The sequence below is a fragment of the Pongo abelii genome, chromosome 1, assembly GCF_028885655.2.
Source record: "Pongo abelii isolate AG06213 chromosome 1, NHGRI_mPonAbe1-v2.0_pri, whole genome shotgun sequence".
Classification (NCBI taxonomy): Eukaryota; Metazoa; Chordata; class Mammalia; order Primates; family Hominidae; genus Pongo; species Pongo abelii.
Window position 1 is genome coordinate 143,583,237 of NC_071985.2, and position 24,020 is coordinate 143,607,256.

Genomic DNA, 24,020 nt, shown 5'->3' on the forward strand with positions numbered 1-24,020 from the left:
GGCTCCAGAGGTTTCCTAGGAGGAGAACTTGGGAAATCATTATCATTTATTTGGGTCCTGGAGTTGCAGTGTCCTTTTCCTGGGGTACTGCCCTCCACTCCAGCTGAGTTCAGGGTCTGAAATTAGCTCAGATCAAGGCTATGGATGTAACACTTTATCGGGGCTACCTCTTAACATCCTGGTAGACAGCATTTATTTCACTTGATTGTTTTCTCCTGGTCCCATTTAACCCTATGGCTGGTCCATTGTATTGGCCATCTTCCGAATTATCTCTGTCAGGCCTAGCAGTCTGCCATTCATTACTATAACTGAATCTTCTTAAATTCTAACAATTAAGGGTCAACACCAGGCCTCTATGTGTCTGGGTCTATCATCCGCCATCAGAGGGTTCAGTTCTGGAAAGGCACATTGTCCTTTCTATCTGAGCCTACCGCAAAAAGACCACTACTGACAAGGTTGGCAGGATCCTTCCCATCAGTGCTTAATGTTTGGTAATTTATGCTTCTAACACCTTAAAACTTGAATTCAGAGAAAGGAAGTAGAGGCTACTGTAGCTGAGATTTCAAAGGCCACAGAAAAGTGTATGCCTTAGTCTCGAAACAAATAGAAGGGATCGAAAAACCAGGCCAAAATGAAAACAAGAATAGGATGCAATTTTTTTGCATTCTAGTACTCAGATCTTAGTCTTAGACCCCTCATTGGGCTGGCTGATGTAATTCCTAGAAGCAACAAGCAATTTCATCATCTGATAGCCAATTTCACTATTTTTTTATTGTTATTATTAGCATTGTCTCTTACATTTTCTTATTTATTTCTGAATCAGTAAAATAAGATTTCTTTACAAAATTCAAGAGTATAAAGTGAAGAGTATGTGTTCCTTCAACCCCTACATTCACTTGGTTCTTCCCAGAAGGAGCCAATAATAATAGATTTTGATTAATCTTTCCAGAGATATATTTGCATGCTTGCATACAATAATTGCATTTTTTCCTTGGTGATAAGATAATCTACATTGCTTTACAACTTGTCTTTTTTCTTTCATTTTACAATATCTCTTCAAGACCATTCTTTACTGGTACAAATAGAGCTTCATTGTCAATTTCTTTCCTGGCTATATAATATTCCAGTACATGCACATACTAAAATTTATCTTACCAATCTAATGTGAAGGACATTTAAGTACATTCCAATATTTTGCCATTAAAAGCAATGCTTCAGTGGACCTCTTGTATGTAAATGATTTTTCAAAATTATATTTCCTAAAAGTGAACAAGGTTTTTCAAAGTGTGTATGGATCTGTTCTATCTCATGTGGGCCAGGCACTGATATCCTCTAATAAGCACTTTTTATGTTTAAAACTTTGCTAAATGAGGGCTGGGCGTGGTGGCTCATGCCTGTAATCCCAGCACTTTGGGAGGCTGAGGCGGGTGGATCATTTGAGGTCAAAAGTTCGAGACCAGCCTGGCCAACATGGTGAAACCCCATCTCTACTAAAAATACAAAAATTAGCTGGGTGTGGTGGTGTGCACCTATAATCCCAGCTACTAGGGGCTGAGGCAGGTGAATCTCTTGAACCCGGGAGGCAGAAGTTGCAGTGAGCTGAGATTGCACCACTGTACTCCAGCCTAGGCGACAGAGTAAGACTCTGTCTGATAAAAAAACAAAACAAAACAAACAAACAAAAAAAACTTGCTGAATGAAAATGAAAAACATACAGATCAAAAATAGTCCAAAGCATATATGTACAATCTATAATATCCTTAAAAGGGGAGCTTATGCTTTTTAAAGAGTGAGCTCACACCTTTGACACCATGACCAATTAATTTAGCAGGAGCAGACAATACTGCAGTTAGCTCATCAGCAAGTTTGTCCAAGGTTTGTGCAATCCAGGGAGTATCATCATTTTTTGTAATATCAATCATACGTTTAAATTGACTTATCTCTGCATTCATCTCCTCATATTTCTTCTTAAATCCTTCATGAAGCCAATCATTTTGGACCTAAAGACAATGTGGGAAGGAAAGTAAATTTTTAAAAATCCTTATTCTTTTAAGACTTACATTTTGTATTTAAAACCTATGTGACATCACACTCTGGGGACTGTTGTGGGGTGGGGGGAGGGGGGGAGGGATAGCATTAGGAGATATACCTAATGCTAAATGACGAGTTAATGGGTGCAGCACACCAGCATGGCACATGTATACATATGTAACTAACCTGCACATTGTGCACATGTACCCTAAAACTTAAAGTATAATAATAAAAAAAAAAACCTGTGTGAAACTTTCTTTATTTTACTCCTAAAAACATTTTCTCAATTATTAGAGGAGAATTTGGACCTAGAGATTGTGAGGAAGCATAGTTTACAACTTTACTAATATCCACCCACCATTATGGTTTTGCTATGGTGCTAACCTAGGTATAAGGACAAATTCTACATGTTCCTGCCCAAAAGATGCCAGTTGGGAGGTAGCCATTGGTCTGATTGCATCAATTCTCAGTCCCAATTGGGCAGCATGGTCACCCATATTGTAGGAATAACAGAAACTTATAAGCTGATGTAGAAATCTCTTATGAGAGGACTTTCAGATGGACAATGCAAGAATTCTCCCTACACTGTGTGCTAATTTGGGCAGGCTACCTACACAGGGTGACAACTGCAGCAAGTTTAGAAACTGTCCCTTTCCTGTCCTTTTAAGTCTGGAAATTTCTAAGAGTTGTATGTCAGCATGGATCTACCTCAGGGTGTTTGGATGGTAGTAGAGCTCCTGGTAATATGTGGTCTTGGTGAAGGAAACCAGCTGCTGTTCACATCAAATACACTGTGTGGAATATATGTTTAACTTCTCGAGATTACTTTTATAATCTCCCAAAACAGCAGCTCCAACCCTATTTATATTCCCCAAGGACTTGTAGGGATCATAGTCAACCTTACCTCTCCAGAATCTAAGTATAGAGAATATAGAGAAGAATTCCAAGTCTTACTGAAACAATTAAGGAAAAAAGGATTCAGGGCTTTTAGTGATTGCCAAGCAGCAAATGGTGATGTGCTTCCTTCCATGATGTTGCTGTAACCTTCACCAGCCCTTCCTGAGGTACCTGGGCGAGGACCATCTGGCCTGCTGAGGCCAAGGGCAGACTTACCTTCTGCGTGTGCTCCAACATCATAATCTGCTCTCTCAGTAGCTGTTCTCTCTCCATCTGCAGCTTCTCCTTCAGTTGGGCTATGTTTTCCTTGAGACTCTTATCTTGAGCCTCCATCTGTTGCTGCTGCTCCTGTAATTTCTGTTTTAAAAGTTCCTGTTCCTTCTCAGCTGCCTCCTTCTTGGCCCGATCCACTGCTCCATGAAGGTATTAGAAAGAGAAGAAAATAATAGGTGAAGATTCATCTTCACTTTTCTGAGCTGACACTAAACCAAATCTGAAATGCAGGATGAGAAATCACAGAATTCACCCAGGTGCACACCATTAAGAGCGCATTTGAGAATGTGATGGGAAAGGCTCTGCCTGTCTGGCTGATGTACGATCATAGCTCCCCTTGTTATTTTCAGATTTAGCAGAGTGTGTGTTCCACAGAAGAGGAAATTCCTCATTTTGGGAAGGTTTTCCTGTTAGATCTGTTAGAGGGCATTGTATAAATGTACCCCTCCTGCTGTAAGCTGAGCCCTGTCACATACCTGCTACTGCCTTCTCTTTATCAGTGAGGGCTTTATCTGACTGCAAGATGGATTCCTCTATCACCACCTGTGACTCCAGGAACCTCTGGAAGACCTCATTTGCCTATGGAAGCAAGAAAAAGCACTTAGATTTCTTTGAAAATCTATGTTCTGGGTATTAGTGTTGCAAGAACAATTATGGTCTTGTAACTTTTGCTTTATGCCTAAAATTCTAAAGTAGCCCCCTACAAAGTGTGCGGGCTCTTTAGGGTGACCAGAGCCCCTCCTCAATTCCTGCTTCCTGTCTCCCTCCAGTGCCTTTCCCACTGCTATAATATCTCCCTGTACCTGTTTTGGGTTCCGGCCAGGCAGAACTATGTGCACAGGTGTACAAACTCCCAATCTCTGATGCTTATACACGTTTGTCTTCCAGTGTGCAATGCTGCCTCTAATCTATGCTGTTGCTTTCTCCTGCCACTTGCTGGCTAGAACTTTAGGCAAGTCATGTAATCATCCTTGGGTACTAAGTTCAGATCTGTAAAATTTCCAAAATAAAGGTGCTTCTTAAAGTCATTAGGAAGATGAAATTAAAATGTCTGGGGAAGAATTTAACAGTATACTGTAGGTAATAACAGCTCGTTGTGAGTTAGTTGTATTATTACTACTATTATGTTTATTACCACCACCTAGGTGGTAATTTTCCTTCTGTCTCTCCTGGATTTCTGAATATTATACCCTTTGTTTTGGAATAAAAATTTTTATTCTAAGAAATAAATGTTAAGTAGTGGACATTGAAAGCTAAGGCGTTATGCTATCCCTCTGCTCTCTTATTACCCACGGCTGGTGCTGAAGACTCCATTCACTCTATCCTATAAACTTCCCCATGCTCCCCTTATTCCTCACCTTTACTCCTTTCCTGGGCACTTGCCAATAGTCCTGTTCAATCCTTTCCTTTGTTTCCATGTAGAGCTTGTGCCCTCCAGGAACAGAGAAACTTCCTGCTGAGATACTTTCCATTAGTCCCTTTGAAAGCTCATTGAGTTTAGCCTGGCAGTATTGAACAGATGACTCTTCATTCTGCAGCAAGAAATCCCCCTTCTTATTCATTGTGGTTTCCTGCAAGGGAAATATAGAGAGATGTCACCAGAAGAAACATGGAGGAGATGAAATTCTAAAGAATCTGGTGGAAGAGTCGATCTAACTGTGGTCTTCATGAGAAAAACATTCTAGTGGAGTAGATGTGGAATCAGAAACACAAAACTTCATACATTTGCAATGCTAGAAATTCTCTTCAAGGCTATGGAAAAGTTCATTAATCTTCCTGAGCTTCAGGTTCCTCATCTGTGACATGATGGGACTACATTCCATAATCTCTATGGTTTGTTGCAATGGTATCATCCTGTGTTCCTGTCCTCAATGGTACAAGGATACAAGAAGGAGCAATGTAAGTTGAACAATGGCCCGGAATTAAGATCTGGTAAGAGAATCTTTGTATCCTGGGAAAGGTAGACTATGCACAGAAAAAGTGCACTGCTCAGGGATGACTTGTGCATGTTCAGAGCAGGCCTGGAATCCTTAGAAGTGTTAACTTAAGGAGGATCTTAAATGATCTGTATTGATTTTACCTCAGTCATCAGAAGGTTTTCTAGTTGAGTGCTTAAGGTTTGGGGAGATAAAAGAGGGATATGTAGTCTTTTGAAACTCTATCCCTCATGAGAATCCACGATAAGTTATTCCTCAGTGACAGATGAGCATTGGTGACAATAAAGGCAACTATAGGCTTCATTCTTCAAGGGGAAGGGTGATGAACAGTAATGACTAAGGCAAATTACCATGAACTTCTTCTGGAATTCCTGATTTTCATCCTTGAAGGAATGCTCCATGAAGATTGCGATGGCTTCCCTCTCACAGGCCGCATGCATGTCCAGCAGCTCCTGGAGCGTGTCTGTGGGGAACTTCACTCGCTGGGCCATCTGCTGGCTGTAGTAGTCAGCTGCCCTCTGCACGGCCGCTGAGTTCTCACGCTGGGCCAGAGTTATCACTGCATTCTCCAGACAAGGCACTGCTCCACTGTTGACGGCCTCTACATAAGTCACTGCCAGAGTTCCCAGACCTAAATGAACCAGGAGATTTAGGGGCTAAATATGAAATTAAAGCTCAATGGGATCCTAGGCTACATTTCTGAGCACACACATGCACATACATACACGCGCGTGCACACATGCAAACACATACACCCACATCCCTACCTCCTTCTGCTATTATCACTTTTATTTTCATAATGACTCTTCAATTTTTATGGATCTCCAGTCCACAGTGCTAAAAAATTTAAATATCTACTTGTATCTAACATACTAGGGGGTATGCAGGAAGTACAATTTCTCATTTAAAAAATTACAAGAAAAGTAGTTTACACAGATAAAATGAGGCAGGGTAAATCATATCACATTTATTCCTAATTCTGAAGCTACCATTGTATTTTCAGGGACTTATGGGCTAATATTTATTTATTTATAGACTTTTTTTTTTTTTTTTGAGGCCCAGGCTGGAGTGCAGTGGTGTGATCTTGGCTCACTGCAACTTCCGCCTCCCAGACTCAAGCGATTCTCCTGCCTCAGCCTCCTATGTAGCTGGGACTACAGGTATGTGCCACCGTGCCTAGCTAGTTTTTGTATTTTTTGTAGAGATGGGGTTTCACCATGTTGTCCAGGCTGGTCTCAAACTCCTGAGCTCAAGCGATCTGCGTGCCTCTGCCTCCCAAAGTACTGGGATTACAGGTGTGAACCACCACCCCCAGCCTTCTAGAGGTTTTTAAACTTGAACATATCTTTTCTATTCTCTTGGCAAAGAATACTGAACACATAGGACTTAGAAAATATTTCCCCTAAGAAAATATTATATGTGTTTTTATTTTCAGTTAGTTATTTTATCAGTGGGGGATTTTTTTTCAGATATGTGGAAGCCACAGATATCAGTGACAGAGTTTGCAATATTGGAGAGGAATTTGTAAATTGCAATAAGTGTGATAATTATACACATTTCTTCACTGAGTGTGAATACCTATATACACATAGTTTTTCTATATGGAATCTAACAAATATTCTGAGAAACACATTATACAATATATTCAACACACATGAGGCCCCACAGAAATGTAAAAAGGAGACTCACGATTCCCAGTGACTATGATTCCCTCCCTGAGGGTCTTGGTTCTTGCATGCGTGAAGATGTAAGAAGAGAAAATGTTTGTTTGTTCCTGGAATTTGGGATCCAGTTGCTTTTCTGACACCTTCTCAATATTGGCTAGAAGGTCTTTGTCATTTGTTGGCCGGTCAAAGACAAAACACTTCCGTTTTGGAAAGAAACGCCTGATGCACTCCCTGGGCAAATTGGATGTTTGAACTCTGGGATTGTTGCCTGAGGGATAAGAAAAACAGAGAATATAGTGAAAACAGTCTTGGTATAAGGGAGCTAAAGGTATTTTTGATAGGGTTTATTGTCTTTTTGCCATCTTCTACGCTTACAGACCTCCTTTAACATAAAAATTAAATACTTCTGTGCACATGAAACTTGTACCAGTGATAAAATGCTGGCAGGAAACTTTGGGAGATATCTGACTCAAGTACAAACAAAACCCATGGCTAGTATCTGTAGACCTGAACATAGTGCTGAGTATAAAGTAATTGTTACGAGATGTTTACTAAATGAATGCCTGAATTAATGAAATAGCAAATGTAAATTCTTGTCCACTTCATTCCATGTAGCAACTGAGCTGTGGGACCAAAAAGAAGAGCCAGAAATAAACTATCCAGGATAAATATTATAAGTAGCAACATTTGGGATAGTAAAAAAGATACCATGATTATTTAAGAAAACCACATTGATGCTAAAAGAATTTGTATGCTGTTAGCTATTTTTTAGTAAAATCCTCTGAAGACTAAATGTAACAAGAATATAATCTTGTATTGTTTTGTTTTTTCGAGACCAGGTCTTGCTCTATTGCCCAGGCTAGAGGGCAGTGGCACAATCACGGCTTACTGCATCCTTGATTTCCTAGGCTCAGGTGATCCTTCCACCTTAGCCTCTTTAGTAGTTGAGACTACAGGTGTGCACCATGACACCAGCTGATTTGTTCTAGTTTTTATAGAGACAGGGTCTCAATATGTTGCCCAGTCTGGTCTCAAACTCCTGAGCTCAAATAATCCTTTCACCTCTTCCTTCCAAAGTGCTGACACTGCAGGTGTGAGTCACCATGCCCAGCCAAGAAGGTAGTTTTAAGATAATCATCACTTCTTTATAAACTCTGAAGAGTAAAAGACTGTATTTGATTTGACAGTGTTGCTCTTCTGCCTATGAATTTTTAATAAATGTTTCAAGAAAGCATAAATAGAAAAATGAAAGCAACAGTGAGTTCACTGGAATTGATATTTCTCATAAGGTTTTATCAGATACACACTTAGATAAATGTAACCCATTAAAACAATCATTATGAAATTCTAGCATGGATACACATGTTGGTTTAAGAGAAAAATCATAACATAGAAAGTAAAATGAATATTCCAACAATTATCAGAAATTTTGAAAAGGCACAGATTGTAAAGACATGCTTCTTCAGGTTGCTTTAGAACACAAAATCATTTTTGTAGATGATATAACTATATGGATATTGAAAAGTTATATCCCTCCATGAGAAGAATAATATCCGTGTAACATGTTGAGGTATTTTGGATGTGTGTCCCCTCCAAATCTCATGTTGAAATGTGACCCCCCCCAATGTTGGAGGTGGACCTAGTGGGAGGTGTTTGGGTCACAGGGGCAGATTTCTCATGAATACCTTGTTACCATCCTTGTGGTAATGAGTTAACACAAGATCTGGTTGTTAAAAGTCTGAGACTACCCCCCTCTGTTGTTCCCTTTCTCACCATGTGACACACCAGCTGCCCGCTTCACCTTCCATCATTAGTAAAAACTTCCTGGGGTCCTGACTAGAAGCAGATGCTGGTGCCATGCTTGTACAGCCTGCAGAACTATGAGCCAAATAAACTTCTTTTCTTTATAAATTACGCAGGCTCAGGCATTCCTTTATAGCAATGCAAAATGGACTAACACACACATTTATATTTTTATTAGATAGGCTTTTCATTGTAATTTCATGTCTAACAATTATCTGGTCAATCATTTTCTAAACACAGAAAAGCAGAGGGCAAAACACGGATCACAAGCATCTTGTTTTTAGAAAGTCTTAGCACCCATTGTAATCTGAATGCTAAGGTAGTAATTGTACAAAGAACAAATCTGTCTTGAATAATTTATCTGCATTTTAGACTCTACTTTTCTTAAGTGAACTAGGCTCCATTCCTAGAGCTCTTCAACATACCCCTCAGTCCCCGTTTCTACAGACCTCAATCTAGTCTCAAATACAAATGAAACCCCAGGATTGATGGGCAGTGTTTAGCAGATCACACACCCAGGGGACCACCCACAACCCAGGCCACATTCTGATACCTTGAATCAGCTTCAAGGCATTCTCCAGGTATTCATCTTCTGTGATAGGGTGACCGTTCAACTTCAGCTCCAGAGTGAAATCCCGTACTGTCCAAATAAAGTCTGGAAAGAAACTCACAAACTCTGTGGAATCTTCTACTCCATCAGGCCTTGGGGAGGACTTTGCCTTAATTAGTTCTGTGAGCTCCGTCACATAACTAGGACTTAGGTAAGGAAAAGAAACCGTCTGCCCACAATTCACACATTTCTTTTATAAAAATATTATAAACACTCTCTTTTGTCTTGGGTTCCCTATGCTGCACCACAGGTAATTACATTAAAGGGAAGGAGGAAATGACTTGATCTCCATTCCTATAAAGTCAATGAAACCTGGTGATTCTGTTCTGTTCCTGGAAGGATACTGCAGCTGCTCCAGGGCCTGGTGGTTGATGGTGCTCATGCTGTTGTAGATAAAGGTGCTGCACAGGAGCACAGCCAGGGCAAAGATCCAGGAGTCATTCTTAGGGTCACCCTAAAAAGCACATTAGAGCAAAGGACTTACGAGTGTAGTCTTTAGAAATTCACTGAGACATTTATTTTGTCAGTCTTTCATTTATGATTTCAGCTAATGTACTTGCTCTACAAAGAAGATAGACATGAATGTAAACAACAGTTTGTTACAATATGTCTTCTAATCACAATTTCTTTACATATAAAAGGATTCTAATCTTCATAGGGTTTTTCTTTTCATCAATTGGATGAAATAAGATGCATATATGGAAAAACTAGTACAATATCTGGTTTACAGTTGGATATTCATGATGAGTGTTAACACTTCTTCAGTCTACACATATTTATTGGCCATGCATCACGTACAAAAACCATACCATAGTATGCATAACTGGGGATTGTAATTATATTCAGTTAAATTCAGCAAACACTTATAGGAAACTGAAGAATGTTTCTCACTGTTCTTATGTTTAGAAAAGTAAATTTAATAAATTTACTCTCAAGATGACTATTTCAAAGCTGTGACAAACATTCATAATGATGAATTCAATAAAAATGACAATATTTATAGATAACATCTTAGTAATGTACATAAGAAGTGGAACCCATAGCTATAATGTTAAATTAAAAATTACAAGTCTATCCAGGAAGATAAGAGCTATGAAAATTGAAGAGTGTATGTGATATGAAGGTTTCCTGGAAGTCATGAGCTGAATGTTAAAAAATTGATTGAATGTGGATTTGAAGAAATGAAGGTGATTCTGCAAGTAGAAAGACCCACAGAAACAAAATTAGAGATTGTAGATTTCAGGAGTCTTTGCAATAAGAATAGTTTATTGGCCTGAATGAGCAGAGGGTAAGTGCAGAAGATAAGACTGAATAGGGAGCTCCAGTACCTAGTTGATTAAGGACACTAAAGGTCAGGCTAAATTTGTTTTTATAAACTATAGCATGTCTAAATTATAGATAGTCCAGGAATTATTTCTATCCTAAAAAGCATGTGTAACTGGTTCCTAAAGCAAATATAAAAACTGAGATCTAGAGATTTCTACATGATTCCAGGAGCTTCTATATGGGATTTTGGAGGTAGGAAGAATAGCCTATTCATTTTTTTATGTCCCCCACTCCTTAATTTTTAAAAAAGTAATCAATAAGGATTCTTCTTAGAAGTGGGACTCGTGACAAACAATAAACTATTTAGACAGGAGTATATCACTGTTTGATAAATGACTTTAAAGTATCTATAAAAATCCCAAAGGCATTTTGTTTATTATTATTCTTTTTTGTAGAGATGGGCTTTCACTATGTTGCCCATGGTGGTTTCTAACTCCTAGCCTCAAGCCACCTCCGCTGTCTCAACCTGGCCCAAAAATATTCTTAAATAAATATAAAAAACAATCCTAAAATTAATACAGAATCACAAAATGCCCTGAATAATCAAAGTAATCTTGAACTAGAAGAACAAAGCTGGGGGCATCATATTTCTTGATTTTAATATATATTGCAAAGCCACAGTAGTCAAAATAGGATGATACTGGCATAAAAACAGACATATAGATCAATGGAACAGACTAGACAATGCAGAAATAAATGTATACATCCACAGCGAACTCATTATTGACTAATGTGCTGAGAGCTTACATTGAAGAAAGGATGGTCTCCTCAATAAATGGTACTGGGAAAACACATATCCACATGTATGCAGAAGAGCAATATTTGATCCTATTACACACCATACACAAAAACAACTGAAAATTGATTAAAGACTTAAATGGAAAACCAGAAACTGAATCCAGAAATCCCACTACTGTGTATATATCCAAGGAAAATGAAATGACTATGTCAAAGAGATATCTGTTCTTTTATATTTATTGCTGTACTATTCACAATAGCCAAGGCATGGAGTCAATCTGTTTCCATCAACAGATGAATGAATTTTTAAAAATGTGAAATCTATACACAATGAAATACTATTAAGCCTTCAAAAAGAAGGAAATCCTGTCATTGGCAACAACCTGGAGGAATCTAGAGGATGTTAAGCTAAGTTAAATAAACCAGGCACAGAAAGACAAACACTGCATGATTTTACTTATATGTGAAATCTAGAAGAGTTGAACTCATAGCAGTAGAAAGTAGAATGATGGTTACGAGGTCCTAGTGGAGAGGGGAACAGGAAGGTTGGAAAACGTTAGTCAAAGGATACAAAATTTTAGTTAGATAGAAGGGGAAAAAAAAGATATGAAGCCGTAAAAATACCAGAAGAATATACAGGGAAAAAAGTTGACATTGGTTTGGGCAATGATGTTTTTGGATATGACACCAAAAGCACAGGTGAAAAAAGCAAAATTAGACAAATGAGACTGCATCAAATTAAAATGCTTCAGGTAACAAAGGAAACAATCAGCAGAGTGAAAATGCAACCAATGGAACAGGAGAAAAATATTTGCAAACCATATACTTGATAAGGGGCTAATATCCAAAATATATGAGGAACTTATATAACTCAGTAGCAAAAAAAAACCCTTATACCTCATTAAAAATGAGCAAAGGTGCTGCAATAACTTATGCATGCATGTGTCTTTATAACAGAATGATTTATGTTCCTTTGGGTATATACCCAGTAATGGGATTGCTGGGTTGAATGGTAGTTCTGTCTTTAGCTCTCTGAGGAATTGCCATACTGTCTTCCACAATGGTTGAACTAATTTACACTTCCACTAATGGTGTAAAAGCCCACAGCCTCACCAGTATCTGTAATTTTTTGACTTTTTATTAATACCCTATTCTGACTGGTGTGAGATGTTATCTTACTGTGGTTTCCATTTGGATTTCTGTAATGATCAGTGATGTTGAGCTTTTTTTTCATATGATTGTTGGCCACATATATGTCTTGCTTTCATTACAGCACTGTTCATAATAGCAAAGACATGGAATCAACCTAAATGCCCATCGATGATAGACTGGATACATAAAATGTGGTACACAAACACAATAAAGTACTATGCAGCCATAAAGAAGAACAAAATCATGTCCTTTTCAAGGACATGGATGGGCCTGGAGGGCATTATCCTTAGCAAACTAATGCAGGAACAGAAAACCAAACACTGCATGTTCTCACTCGTAAGTGGGAACTAAACGATGAGAACATATGGACATATAGAGGGGAACAACACACACTGGGGATTATGGGAGGGTGTGGGAGGGGAAGAGGGAGAGAAGCAGGAAAAATAACTAATGGATACTAGGCTTAATACCTGGGTGATAAAATAACCTGTACAACCGACCCCCATAACATATGTTTATCTGTGTAACAAACCTGCACATCTTGCACATCTACCGCTGAAGTTAAAATAAACAGTAAAAAAATGAGTAAAGAACCTGAATACACATTTCTCAAAAGAAGACATACAAATGGCCAATATGTATGTATAAAGGTGTACAAAATAGCTAATTATCAAGGAAATGCAAATTAAAACAAAAATAAGATATCACTTGACACATTTAAGATGGCTATTACCAAAGGAATTAAAAATAACAATTGTTGGCAAGAATATAAAATAAGAGAACATTTGCTGTTTTTTGGAGTGTAAATCCATGCAGCTATTATGGAAAAAGTATGGAGGTTCCTCAAAAAATTAAAAATAGAACTACCATGTGATCCAGCAATCTTACTTTTATGTATAAATCCAAATGAAATTACATCAGTATTTTAAAGAGATATCTGTACTTTCATATTTATATTTATATTTAAATATGGAAGTATGAATATTTAAATATATCCATAATAATTGCAGCATTATTCACAATAGCCGAGATATGGAAACTACCCGAATGTCCATCAATGCACGAACAGAAAAAGAAAATGTAGAGTACATGTATGTGCATTGTACTAGTCCGTTCTCATGCTGCCCAATAAAGACATACACGAGACTGGACAATTTACAAAGGAAAGAGGTTTGACTCACAGTTCAGCATGGCTAGGGAGGCCTCAGGAAACTTACAATCATGGTGGAAGGGGAAGCAAACACATCCTTCTTCACATGGTAGCAGGAGAGAGAAGAATGACAGCCAAGTAAAGGGGGAATCCCCTTATAAAACAATCAGCTCTCATGAGAACTTACTCACTATCACGAGAATAGCATGGGGAAACCACCCACATGATTCAATTACCTCCCACCAGGTCCCTCCCACGACATGTGGGGATTATGGGAACTACAATTCAAGATGAGATTTGGGTGAGGACACAGCCAAACTATCAATAGCATGCATATATATATTTATTGAATATATATAATATATATATTTTTTATTATACTTTAAGTTCTAGGGTGCATGTGCACAACATGCAGGTTTGTTACATATGTATACATGTGCCATGTTGGTGTGCTGTACCCGTTAACTCATCATTTACATTAGGTATATCTCCTAATGCTATCCCTCCCTGCTCCTGCCACCCCATGACAGGCCCTGGTGTGTGATGTTCCCCACCCTGTGTCCAAGTGTTCTCATTGTTCAATTCCCACCTATGAGTAAGAACATGCGGTGTTTGGTTTTTTGTCCTTGCGATAGTTCGCTGAGAATGATGGTTTCCAGCTTCATCCATGTGCCTACAAAGGACATGAACTCATCCTTTTTATGGCTGCATAGTATTCCATGGTATATATGTGCCACATTTTCTTAATCCAGTCTATCATTGATGGACATCTGGGTTGGTTCCAAGTCTTTGCTATTGTGAATAGTGCCACAATAAACATACGTGTGCATGTGTCTTTATAGCAGCATGATCTATAATCCTTTGGGTATATACCCAGTAATGAGATGGCTGGGTCAAATGGTATTTCTAGTTCTAGATCCTTGAGGAATCACCACACTGTCTTCCACAATGGTTGAACTAGTTTACAGTCCCACCAACAGTGTAAAAGTGTTCCTGTTTCTCCACATCCTCTCCAGCACCTGTTGTTTCCTGACTTTTTAATGATCGCCATTCTAACTGGTATGAGATGGTATCTCATTGTGGTTTTGATTTGCATTTCTCTGATGGGCAGTGATGATGAGCATTTTTTCATGTGTCTGCTGGGTGCATAAATGTCTTCTTTTGAGAAGTGTCTGTTCATATCCTTGCCCACTTTTTGATGGGGTTGTTTGTTTTTTTCTTGTAAATTTGTTTGAGTTCTTTGTAGATTCTGGATATTAACCGTTTGTCAGATGAGTCGATTGCAAAAATTTTCTCCCATTCTGTAGGTGGGCTGTTCACTCTGATGAGAGTTTATTTTGCTGTGCAGAAGCTCTTTAGTTTAATTAGATCCCATTTGTCAATTTTGGCTTTTGTTGCCATTGCTTTTGGTGTTTTAGACATGAAGTCCTTGCCCATGCCTATGTCCTAAATGGTATTGCCTAGGTTCTTTTCTAGGGTTTTTATGGGTTTAGGCTTAACATTTAAGTCTTTAATCCATCTTGAATTAATTTTTGTATAAGGTGTAAGGAAAGGATCCAGTTTCAGCTTTCTACATATGGCTAGCCAGTTTTCCCAGCACAATTTATTAAATAGGGAATCCTTTCCTTATTTCTTGTTCTTGTCAGGTTTGTCAAAAATCAGATGGTTGTAGATGTGTGGTATTATTTCTGAGGGCTCTGTTCTGTTCCATTGGTCTATATCTCTGTTTTGGTACCAGTATCATGCTATTTTGGTTACTGTAGCCTTGTAGTATAGTTTGAAGTCAGGTAGCATGATGCCTCCAACTTTGTTCTTTTGGCTTAGGACTGTCTTAGCAATGCGGGCTCTTTTTTGGTTCCATATGAACTTTAAAGTAGTTTTTCCAGTTCTGTGAAGAAAGTCATTGGTAGCTTGATGGGGATGGCATTGAATCTATAAATTACCTTGGGCAGTATGGCCATTTCCATGATATTGATTCTTCCTATCCATGAGCATGGAATGCTCTTCCATTTGTTTGTGTCCTCTTTTATTTCATTGAGCAGTGGTTTGTTGTTCTCCTTGAAGAGGTCCTTCACATCCCATGTAAGTTGGATTCCTAGGTATTTTATTCTCTTTGAAGCAATTGTGAATGGGAGTTCATTGATGATTTGGCTCTCTGTTTGCCTGTTATTGGTGTATAAGAATGCTTGTGATTTTTGCACATTAATTTTGTATCCTGAGACTTTGCTGAAGTTGCTTATCAGCTTAAGGAGATTTGGGGCTGAGATGATGGGGTTTTCTAGATATACAATCATGTCATCTGCAAACAGGGACAATTTGACTTCCTCTTTTCCTAATTGAATACCCTTTATTTCTTTCTCCTGCTTAATTCCCTGGCCAGAACTTCCAACACTATGTTGTATAGGAGTAGTGAGAGAGGGCATCCCTGTCTTGTGCCAATTTTCTAAGGGAATGCTTCCAGTTTTTGCCCATTCAGTATGATATTGGCTGTGGGTTTGACATAAATAGCTCTTATTATTTTGAGATACATCCCATCAATACCTAATTTATTGAGAGTTTTTAGCATGAAGAGCTGTTGAATTTTGTCAAAGGCCTTTTCTGCATCTATTGAAATATTCATGTGGTTTTTGTCTTTGGTTCTGTTTATATGCTGGATTATGTTTATTGATTTGCATATGTTGAACCAGCCTTGCATCCCAGGGATGAAGCCCACTTGATCATGGTGGATAAGCTTTTTGATGTGCTGCTGGATTCGGTTTGCTGGTATTTTATTGAGGATTTTTGCATCGATGTTCATCAGGGATATTGGTCCAAAATTCTCTTTTTTTTGTTGTTGCGTCTCTGCCAGGCTTTGGTATCAGGATGATGCTGGCCTCATAAAATGAGTTAGGGAGGATTCCCTCTTTTTCTATTGATTGGAATAGTTTCAGAAGGAATGGTACCAGCTCCTACTTGTACCTCTGGTAGAATTCAGCTGTGAATCCGTCTATATATATTCAATCTCAAAAAAGGGAATTTTGTCATTTGCAACAACATAGATGAACACTGAGGTCATTATGCTAAGTGAAATAAGTCAGACATAGAAAGACAAATACTGCATGATCTCACTTATTTGTAGAATCTAAAATAGTCAAATAGTTAAACTCATAGCAGCAGAGTAGAATAGTGGTTGCCAGGGGCTGGGGATGCGAGAAATGAAGAAATGTTGGTCAAAGAGTACAAAATTTCAGTTATGAAAGATAAACTCTGGAGATCTACTGTACAGCAGTGTGACTCTAACTAACAATACTATATTGATTGTGACCTTCACTTCTGCTAAGAGGACAGATCTTAATTGTTCTTACCACACCAAAAAATAAAAAGAGAGCATAGAAAAAAGAAAATGGCAACTATGTGAGGTAACAGCTGTATTATTGGCTGGATTGTGGTGATCATTTCACAGTGTATACACATATCAAAACATTAAGTTGTACAGCTTAATTATATACAATTTTTATTTGTCAATTATACAACACTAAAGCAGAAAAATAAACAGAATTTCTAATGCCTGTTGGGGCAAAAATAAAGTGTATAGAAATTTAGAACCTATTCCCAAATAAATCTCAAACTAAGACAATAAAAGAGAGGAATTATTTATTTCACCCATTCATAAGACGCTAAATACCAAAAATTCATCTTATAATGTTTATTGTAGGAAGAACAAATACTTTTATATGACGAGCACAATCAGAAATGTCTCAAAGCCTTCCAGAATGCTCTGTGGGTAGTTGATGAGCTTCATCATGAGAAATATAAACTTAACTCTCTTAATTCCAACCCTCAAATGTACTCTTCACATGGTAGCTGAGAAGGTGGGTAAGAGGCCTCTCCTCATCTCCTGAGATTGGAGTCAATACCTCTTCTCTTTCTTATCAAAGCACTGTTATACACAACTGTATGTGGTGAAAGCTGTGAGGTGCTGCCTGGATCACAGGTGTCAGCTCTCTTAATGAGAAAGTTTTCCAGGGCAGACTTCCAGTGATTGACCAGCACCAGGGATGAAGGCCTAGCACCCTTGTCCCAAAACATGATAACTCAAAAGGGCCATTCCAGCCACAGAGTTCCCTGTGGAATTGACAGAGGGCAGGGATTGCATTGCATTCCAATGTCCTCCCTCTCAGCAACCTGCTTCTTTCCCAGTCACACTACATCCTGAAGGCTCTTTGTAGGCAGGACCTTTACTTTGTTCACCAATGTCTATGCTACTCAGCCCAAAGGCCTGAAACTCAACTGCTTAACAACCTTTTATCAAATTGAATCAAATCATTCACCACTATGCCAAGAAATAAAAGAATGTTTTACCTAATATACCATTATATCTAACCTTGTCTAGAAGTGTGATTCAAACAGGTCAAAGTTTGCCTTATTCACTATCGTTGGATTTCTAGTTTGCACAAATAGATCACAACAGTTCAATTACAAGGATCACGTCTGGAATAAAAGGAACCTGTCTATGACTCTCTGTCTTACCTTTTCCACATCGCCCAGACCTTCAGTGTCCAGAAGGACCAGGGTGTGGTTTGGCTTGGAGGGGTGGGGCACGCACCACATCCAGATGCCCTTGGTTTCAGACTGTACCGTGGAGCCCAGAGGGAAGCCTGCAGGGAAGAGGAGGAAGCTAAGCACAGGGACAGCAGAGCAGCCAAGCCGCCCTGGGGCCACAGCATCAGACTGGTTGGATTGTAACTACCCCAACATACATGATGGTGCTTTCTGTATTTCCTCAAGAATGGCTTACTTTGTGAATAATCTATATAAAAAAGCAAGGGACATTAAATGTGAGAATGACGCCAAGTAATGGCTCAAAATGGAGACAAAGAGAAATCTGTGAATCAGACAAAGAGGAGGTCACTGATAACAGGAACATCTTAAAAAGTGGTGGGGCTCAAAGTTAGAGAAGAGTGGGTTGAAGAAAGATACGAGAAGGAAAAAACTCAAAAAGGGAAATTGAGATCTTTTTTTGCATTGAAAAGTGATTAAAAACTAAAACAAACACAAAAACAAAACAGAAGTTGGTGGCCACATGGGATATGGAACTCAGGAAGGGTTTTCAAGATTATATAGATTAAAACATCTTCATATGTTGATGGGAATATTACATGAGGAAAGCAAAATATGTTGTAAGACAAAGGAGACACAATTAAAGGAGCCCAGGACTTGAATACACAAGGGAAGGTAGGATTCTGGGCACTAGTAATGTAGAGTTTCCTTAATGGGAATGAGGGAAAAAATATGAGAACAGATTATCATAAGGTAGTGGTTTGGTGGTAAGAATTGGAATGAGAAGGTTGGTTTATTGAAAGGAATTGGAGTCTACCTTCATGTGCTCTGGGGTAGAGAATCAAGAAGCTGAGATATAGCTGGAATCAAGCAACTGGCCTGTGCCCCAGGATACCACTTACCATGATTCTGTCCTGCCAGATGGTTCATCAAGTAGGATTTCCCTGTACGGTACAGTCCTACAATGGCCACCACCACCACTGGCTGAGAAATCTTTTCAAGAATCTGTATAGCTTGCTGGTTCACCAACAGCTGCTCGTTGTTGTTTTCCACCAGGCAAATGGGGGCCAACATTTTGGGTCCAGATTCCATGGCAACTGCCAACCTAGAAGAGCCTCCCAGTAGAAATAACGTTACATTGTCATTCTCTGTGTCAGTGTTTCCCAAGCACCCATCAACATAGGACTAATGAGACTTCTGTGTTTCTACTGGACAACATGTAATCTAGCATTAGCTGACTGAAGAAGGCTTCTTTTATCACTCTCCCAAATCTGTAATGACGTTAAGTGATGAAACATGGAACATTATCTTCGTTAAAGTTTTACTTCAGTAGTACTATTCAAATCCAAGTAATTGTTACCATAATAGGGGGCCCACTAATACTCCAAGTCCTGTGATGCATGCCTTAAGTATCCGACCCCACTGACACAAAAATCTGCAAGTTAGAGATTATTATAGCCACAAATACACAAATGATATCACGAGTCTTACAAAGGATGAATGCAGAAATCATAGAACCCGGGTTACAAACCTGGACAACTGAGTAAAATAGCAGGCTAGGAAGTTCTAAGTCTTTCTCTCCTTGGAGACATCACAAAACAACTTTAAAAAAATGACTAAAATGATCTTACAGGAGCTCTGGAAAACAGTCATAAGTCTATAGCAACCAGGCGAATGTCCAGTATTTTTAAAAGGCACATTCAAAATGGTAGGCGATTTCATGGCATTTTGTTTGCCAGTTCTGCCCACTCCACTCAGTGACATGGTCTTAGTTTGGAGGAGGTGGTTTTTCACTTCCCAGTTCTCTCCCTTGAAGTGGAGGGAGCAAAGAAGACCTTATCTGTAACACGCTAACCTGACTGGGAGCTACCTGTTCTGGTTTCTGTTCTGCCTACCTTGGATTTCTGGTATGTCATACACAATGATTTCTTGTGTATGATACCAAATCCACTGGAAACAAGTGAAAAAAATTAGATACACCACACTTCATCATAATTAAAAACTTTTGTGCATCAAAGAACACTATCAACAGAGTAAAAAGGCAACCTATGGAAAGGGAGAAAATATTTGCAAATCATGTTTCTGATAGAATACATAAAGAACTCCTAAAACTCAATAGGAACAATAGCCAAAATAAAAATTCAAAAATGGATAGAGTAGACTAGATGTTTCTCCAAAGAAGAAATGGCCAATAAGCACATGAAAACAAATAGCCAATAAGCACATGAAAACATGCTCAACATCATTAATCACTAGGTAAATGAAAATCAAAACTACAATGAAGTAACATGTTAGACCCACCCATTAGGACTATTATTTTTTTTAAAAAAGCCCAAAACCTCAAAACAGAAAACAGGTGTTAGCTAGGATGTTGAGGATTTGGAACCTGTGTGCACTGTTCATGGAATGCAAACTGGTACTCTCACTATGAAAACAGTATGATGGTTCCTTGGAAAACCAAACATAGAATTAACACTTGATCAAGCGATTCTACTTCTACATATACACTCCAAAAAATTAAAGGCAGGGACTCACACAGATATTTGTACATCAGTGTTTATGGCAGCATTATGCACAATAGCCAAAAGATGAAAACAGCTCAAATGACTATAAACAGATGAATAGATTAACAAAATGTTGTATATACCTACAATCAGCTATTATTCAGCCATAAAAATGTAGGAAATTATGACACATGCTACAACATGGATCACCTTGAAGACGTTATGCCAAGTGAAATATGCCAGACACAAAAGAACAAATATTGTATGAGGTACTAGAATAATCAAATACATTGCGACAGAAAGTAGAAGTGTGGCTACCATGGGCTGGGGGAGGAGGGAATGCAGAATCATTGTTTAAAGGTAGAGAGACTCAGTTTACAATGATGAAGTTCTGGAGATGGCTGCACAACTAATGTCACCAAAGTATATTCTTAATTAGTAAAATAGTAATTTTATTAAGTATATTTTACCAACAAAAAAGAGAGTAAAAGACAAAAGCCTGGATAATCGGGCAACCTATTACTCTGTGTTATGCTACTGCAACCACTTATCTGTCAGAATAATCTACCTCAAAGACAGTGGTTATGCTATAAGGTTTTTGATCAACAACCTGCAGTAACTTTTTAATGATCATCATATACTGAAACTTGTTCTCTAATGCATCAGTGTGACCTTATATGTTTGTCTTTTATCTACAGGTTTGGAAGAGTGATGGGAATAGTAGGGAGAAGGGAAAGGATCCACTATGGGATGAGGAAACTCTAGAGAATACAGGCTGTCTTTCCAAAAGGGAAGCAGGAGAATGTCCAGAATCTAAAGAATTCAAGTACAGGCTGAAATACTTAGCCTAGAAAGGGTCAGGTTCTCTGCAATTTACTCCCACAGATAAGAATAAGAAAAAGAATAAGAATAACAATACATATAATATTTCATGTTATATATAGAGATAAATTATAGATATCTCGAGAGATAGATAAATTACGTACATATATATTAATAGATAAGTTAGAGAGATTTCTTTTTGAGAGATAAAGTCAATGTTACTTTTGGGTGAATCGAGGTGAAAGGCATATGGGATTTAATTGTAATATTTTTAGAGGTGAAGTTTAATTCCATAAATTTAGTATTGAAAGTACAATTATTCTGTAGATCTCCTGGCACATTTTTATTGCCATTATATTAAAATGGTTTTCTATGATACCTGTATTTCCTTATAATTAGAAAAATGTAAACATAATATTGTCTTCAAATGTCTCAAATACTCAGTTTTGAATTGATATGTCAAACATTCAAGATGCATCTAATGCCACCAAAAATACCAGCTCTATCATTCACTATTTATGTAGCCTTGACCAAGGGGCTTCATCTAGCTGAGCCTGTTGATTATAGGGGTCTGTGAGTTAAATCATACATCTAACCTGGAGGGTGTTTTGATAGTAAAACGAGACATTATAAGTTTATATCTTTGCATAGCATGCACCACAAAATAGGATTTCAGTAAATGTTGAATTAGATGGAGGTTACTACAATAATTACAATAACAATTGGTCCATTAGATTATATATTTCAACAAAATATACAAACTATAAGTTACTAAGAAACAAAAACTACAAATAAATTTTTCACAGGAGCAAAACTGTAAAGTTCAAGCACGCTGTTGCTGTACAACCTGCTCTTGTCTGATTCTTCACTGAGGGGAGTAAGGAAAATGGAGATCACACACGAAGTCCTGATTTCCACAATGAAATGCATTGTAATGTGATGTGTAGCATGTTCATCACATTACAGTGACTGCAACTGTACAGTCCCTTCTTTAAAGTGAACAATAAAGGCAGCTCTAGGAAGATGTGGCTGCTCCTGCAAACAACTTTATATAAACCAGGCCTCTGGTTTCTTAGCTGTGCGGGAATCACAGACCTTTTAACTTCTACTAAATGAAATACAGCTGTTCAATCCTGTTCAGGACTGGTTTTCACACTCTGATGTACATAAGTATCACCTGATCACTCTGATGATTGTTTCTTTTGCTGTGCAGAAGCTCTTTAGTTTAATTAGATCACATTCTCAGCAAACTAACACAGGAACAGAAAACCAAAAACTGCATGTTCTAACTGGTAAGTGGGAGTTGAACCATGAGAACACATGGACATGTGGGGGTGGGGGTGGGAAACTCACACACTGGGGCCTGTCGGTGGGTGGAGGGCGAGGGGAGGGAGAGCATTAGGAAAAATACCTAATGCATGTGGGGCTTAAAACCTAGATGACGGATTGATAGGTGCAGCAAACCACCATGGGACATGGTGGTTTTAAAAAAAAATCTTTTTTATTTTAAACATAGTTTCTATTCTTCATCTTTTTTTTTTTTTTTTTTAAAGAATCACCTGAGAGGATTGTTCAAACCCAGATTCCCAGGCCTAAGTATCTATCTGTTTAGCAAGAGCTACAAGTGACTCTGATGTTCCTATGGGAAACTAACACCCCCCGCCCCCCCCCCACACACACAGTTTGGACTATATAATTATTTTTAAGTAATAAAGACCAGCGATGTGGGGCCTAAGTTTATTTCTACGTAGAGATTTATAGAGCTCTTATTCTGAAGCTTTCCTAAGTGTGACCACTAGAAAGATAGACAAGAAACTCTCCCTTCCAGTATAATTGCCTGAAAGCTCCTTGTTCTCTGCATTCTGGGGCCTGCCGCAGGACCTGAGAGAGACAGCCAGGCAGGCGCCCACCAGGGCTCATTCCAGGCCACTCACTGCTGTCCTGAGTTGATAATCAGGGAACAGGACATGCAGGGGGACGCAGCGTGCCTGGCTGTCATTGGTTCAAGTGGAGAAGCTGAGCTTCCCCAGAACTAAAGCCAGCCACAGACTCCTGCAGGCCAGGCAGCAGGCACCCTGCCCTTCCTGCCCATTCCTCAGTTGCCACTCTGAATCAGAAACCAAGTCTTGAGTTAGGAACTAAGTTGCATGTAAAAGAAAGTGTACATACCTGCTCTATAGCACGGCAGGTCCAAGAACAGTTTTCAGTTGCCTCACTCACCTCTTGTTTTCTTTCCTCCTTTTACTTTTCTGTTCTTTATAAAAGGAAAAAAAAGCTGAGTAAGCTAGTTGTTTCCACAAATGGGATGGTGCAGTAAAAATAAACTTGGAAGTAAAATTAATCCATTCCTTTATTAAAGTGTTAGCAGAGTCATGCCTGAATCATCTGATGTGAGTTTGAGGATGGGTGTTGGGTGCAGGGGTGAGAGGAGGTCAGAAAAAGCCACAGATACTGCACAGTCATGCCTTAGCAAGCACAATCCTGCCAGCTTGCTTTTGTCTTTCCCATCTTAGAAGGCTTCACAGGCTTTCTTCTTGATACCGTTTCCAGGTGGCTTTAGTTTCCCAGGCA

At 38.6% G+C, this 24,020-nt stretch overlaps 1 protein-coding gene across 2 annotated transcripts; it reads right to left on the reverse strand.

Moving 5' to 3' along the window:
* Nucleotides 1-746: 746 nt before the first annotated feature.
* On the reverse strand, nt 747-23,812 carry GBP6 (guanylate binding protein family member 6). 2 transcript variants are annotated; one of them, XM_063712372.1, is made up of 11 exons: nt 23,619-23,812; nt 19,026-19,228; nt 18,094-18,221; nt 9,563-9,672; nt 9,162-9,358; nt 6,828-7,073; nt 5,489-5,769; nt 4,560-4,772; nt 3,678-3,780; nt 3,145-3,338; nt 747-2,000 (listed from the first exon to the last, which is right to left on the reverse strand). In XM_063712372.1, exons 2-11 carry the CDS (start codon nt 19,213-19,215, stop codon nt 1,761-1,763), a joined length of 1,902 nt encoding a protein of 633 aa, XP_063568442.1. In that variant the 5' UTR covers nt 19,216-19,228; nt 23,619-23,812; the 3' UTR covers nt 747-1,760.
* Nucleotides 23,813-24,020: the final 208 nt, after the last annotated feature.

Excerpts from the sequence above, each read along its gene's own strand:
- GBP6 (XM_063712372.1), bottom strand. The coding sequence starts at position 19,215 with ATGGAATCTGGACCCAAAATGTTGGCCCCCATTTGCCTGGTGGAAAAC. Across the intron at positions 5,770-6,827 it reads AATCATAGTCACTGGGAATC|GTCTGGGAACTCTGGCAGTG; the intron begins GTGAGTCTCCTT and ends TGGTTCATTTAG. Across the intron at positions 3,339-3,677 it reads TAAAGAGAAGGCAGTAGCAG|TGGATCGGGCCAAGAAGGAG; the intron begins GTATGTGACAGG and ends TTCATGGAGCAG.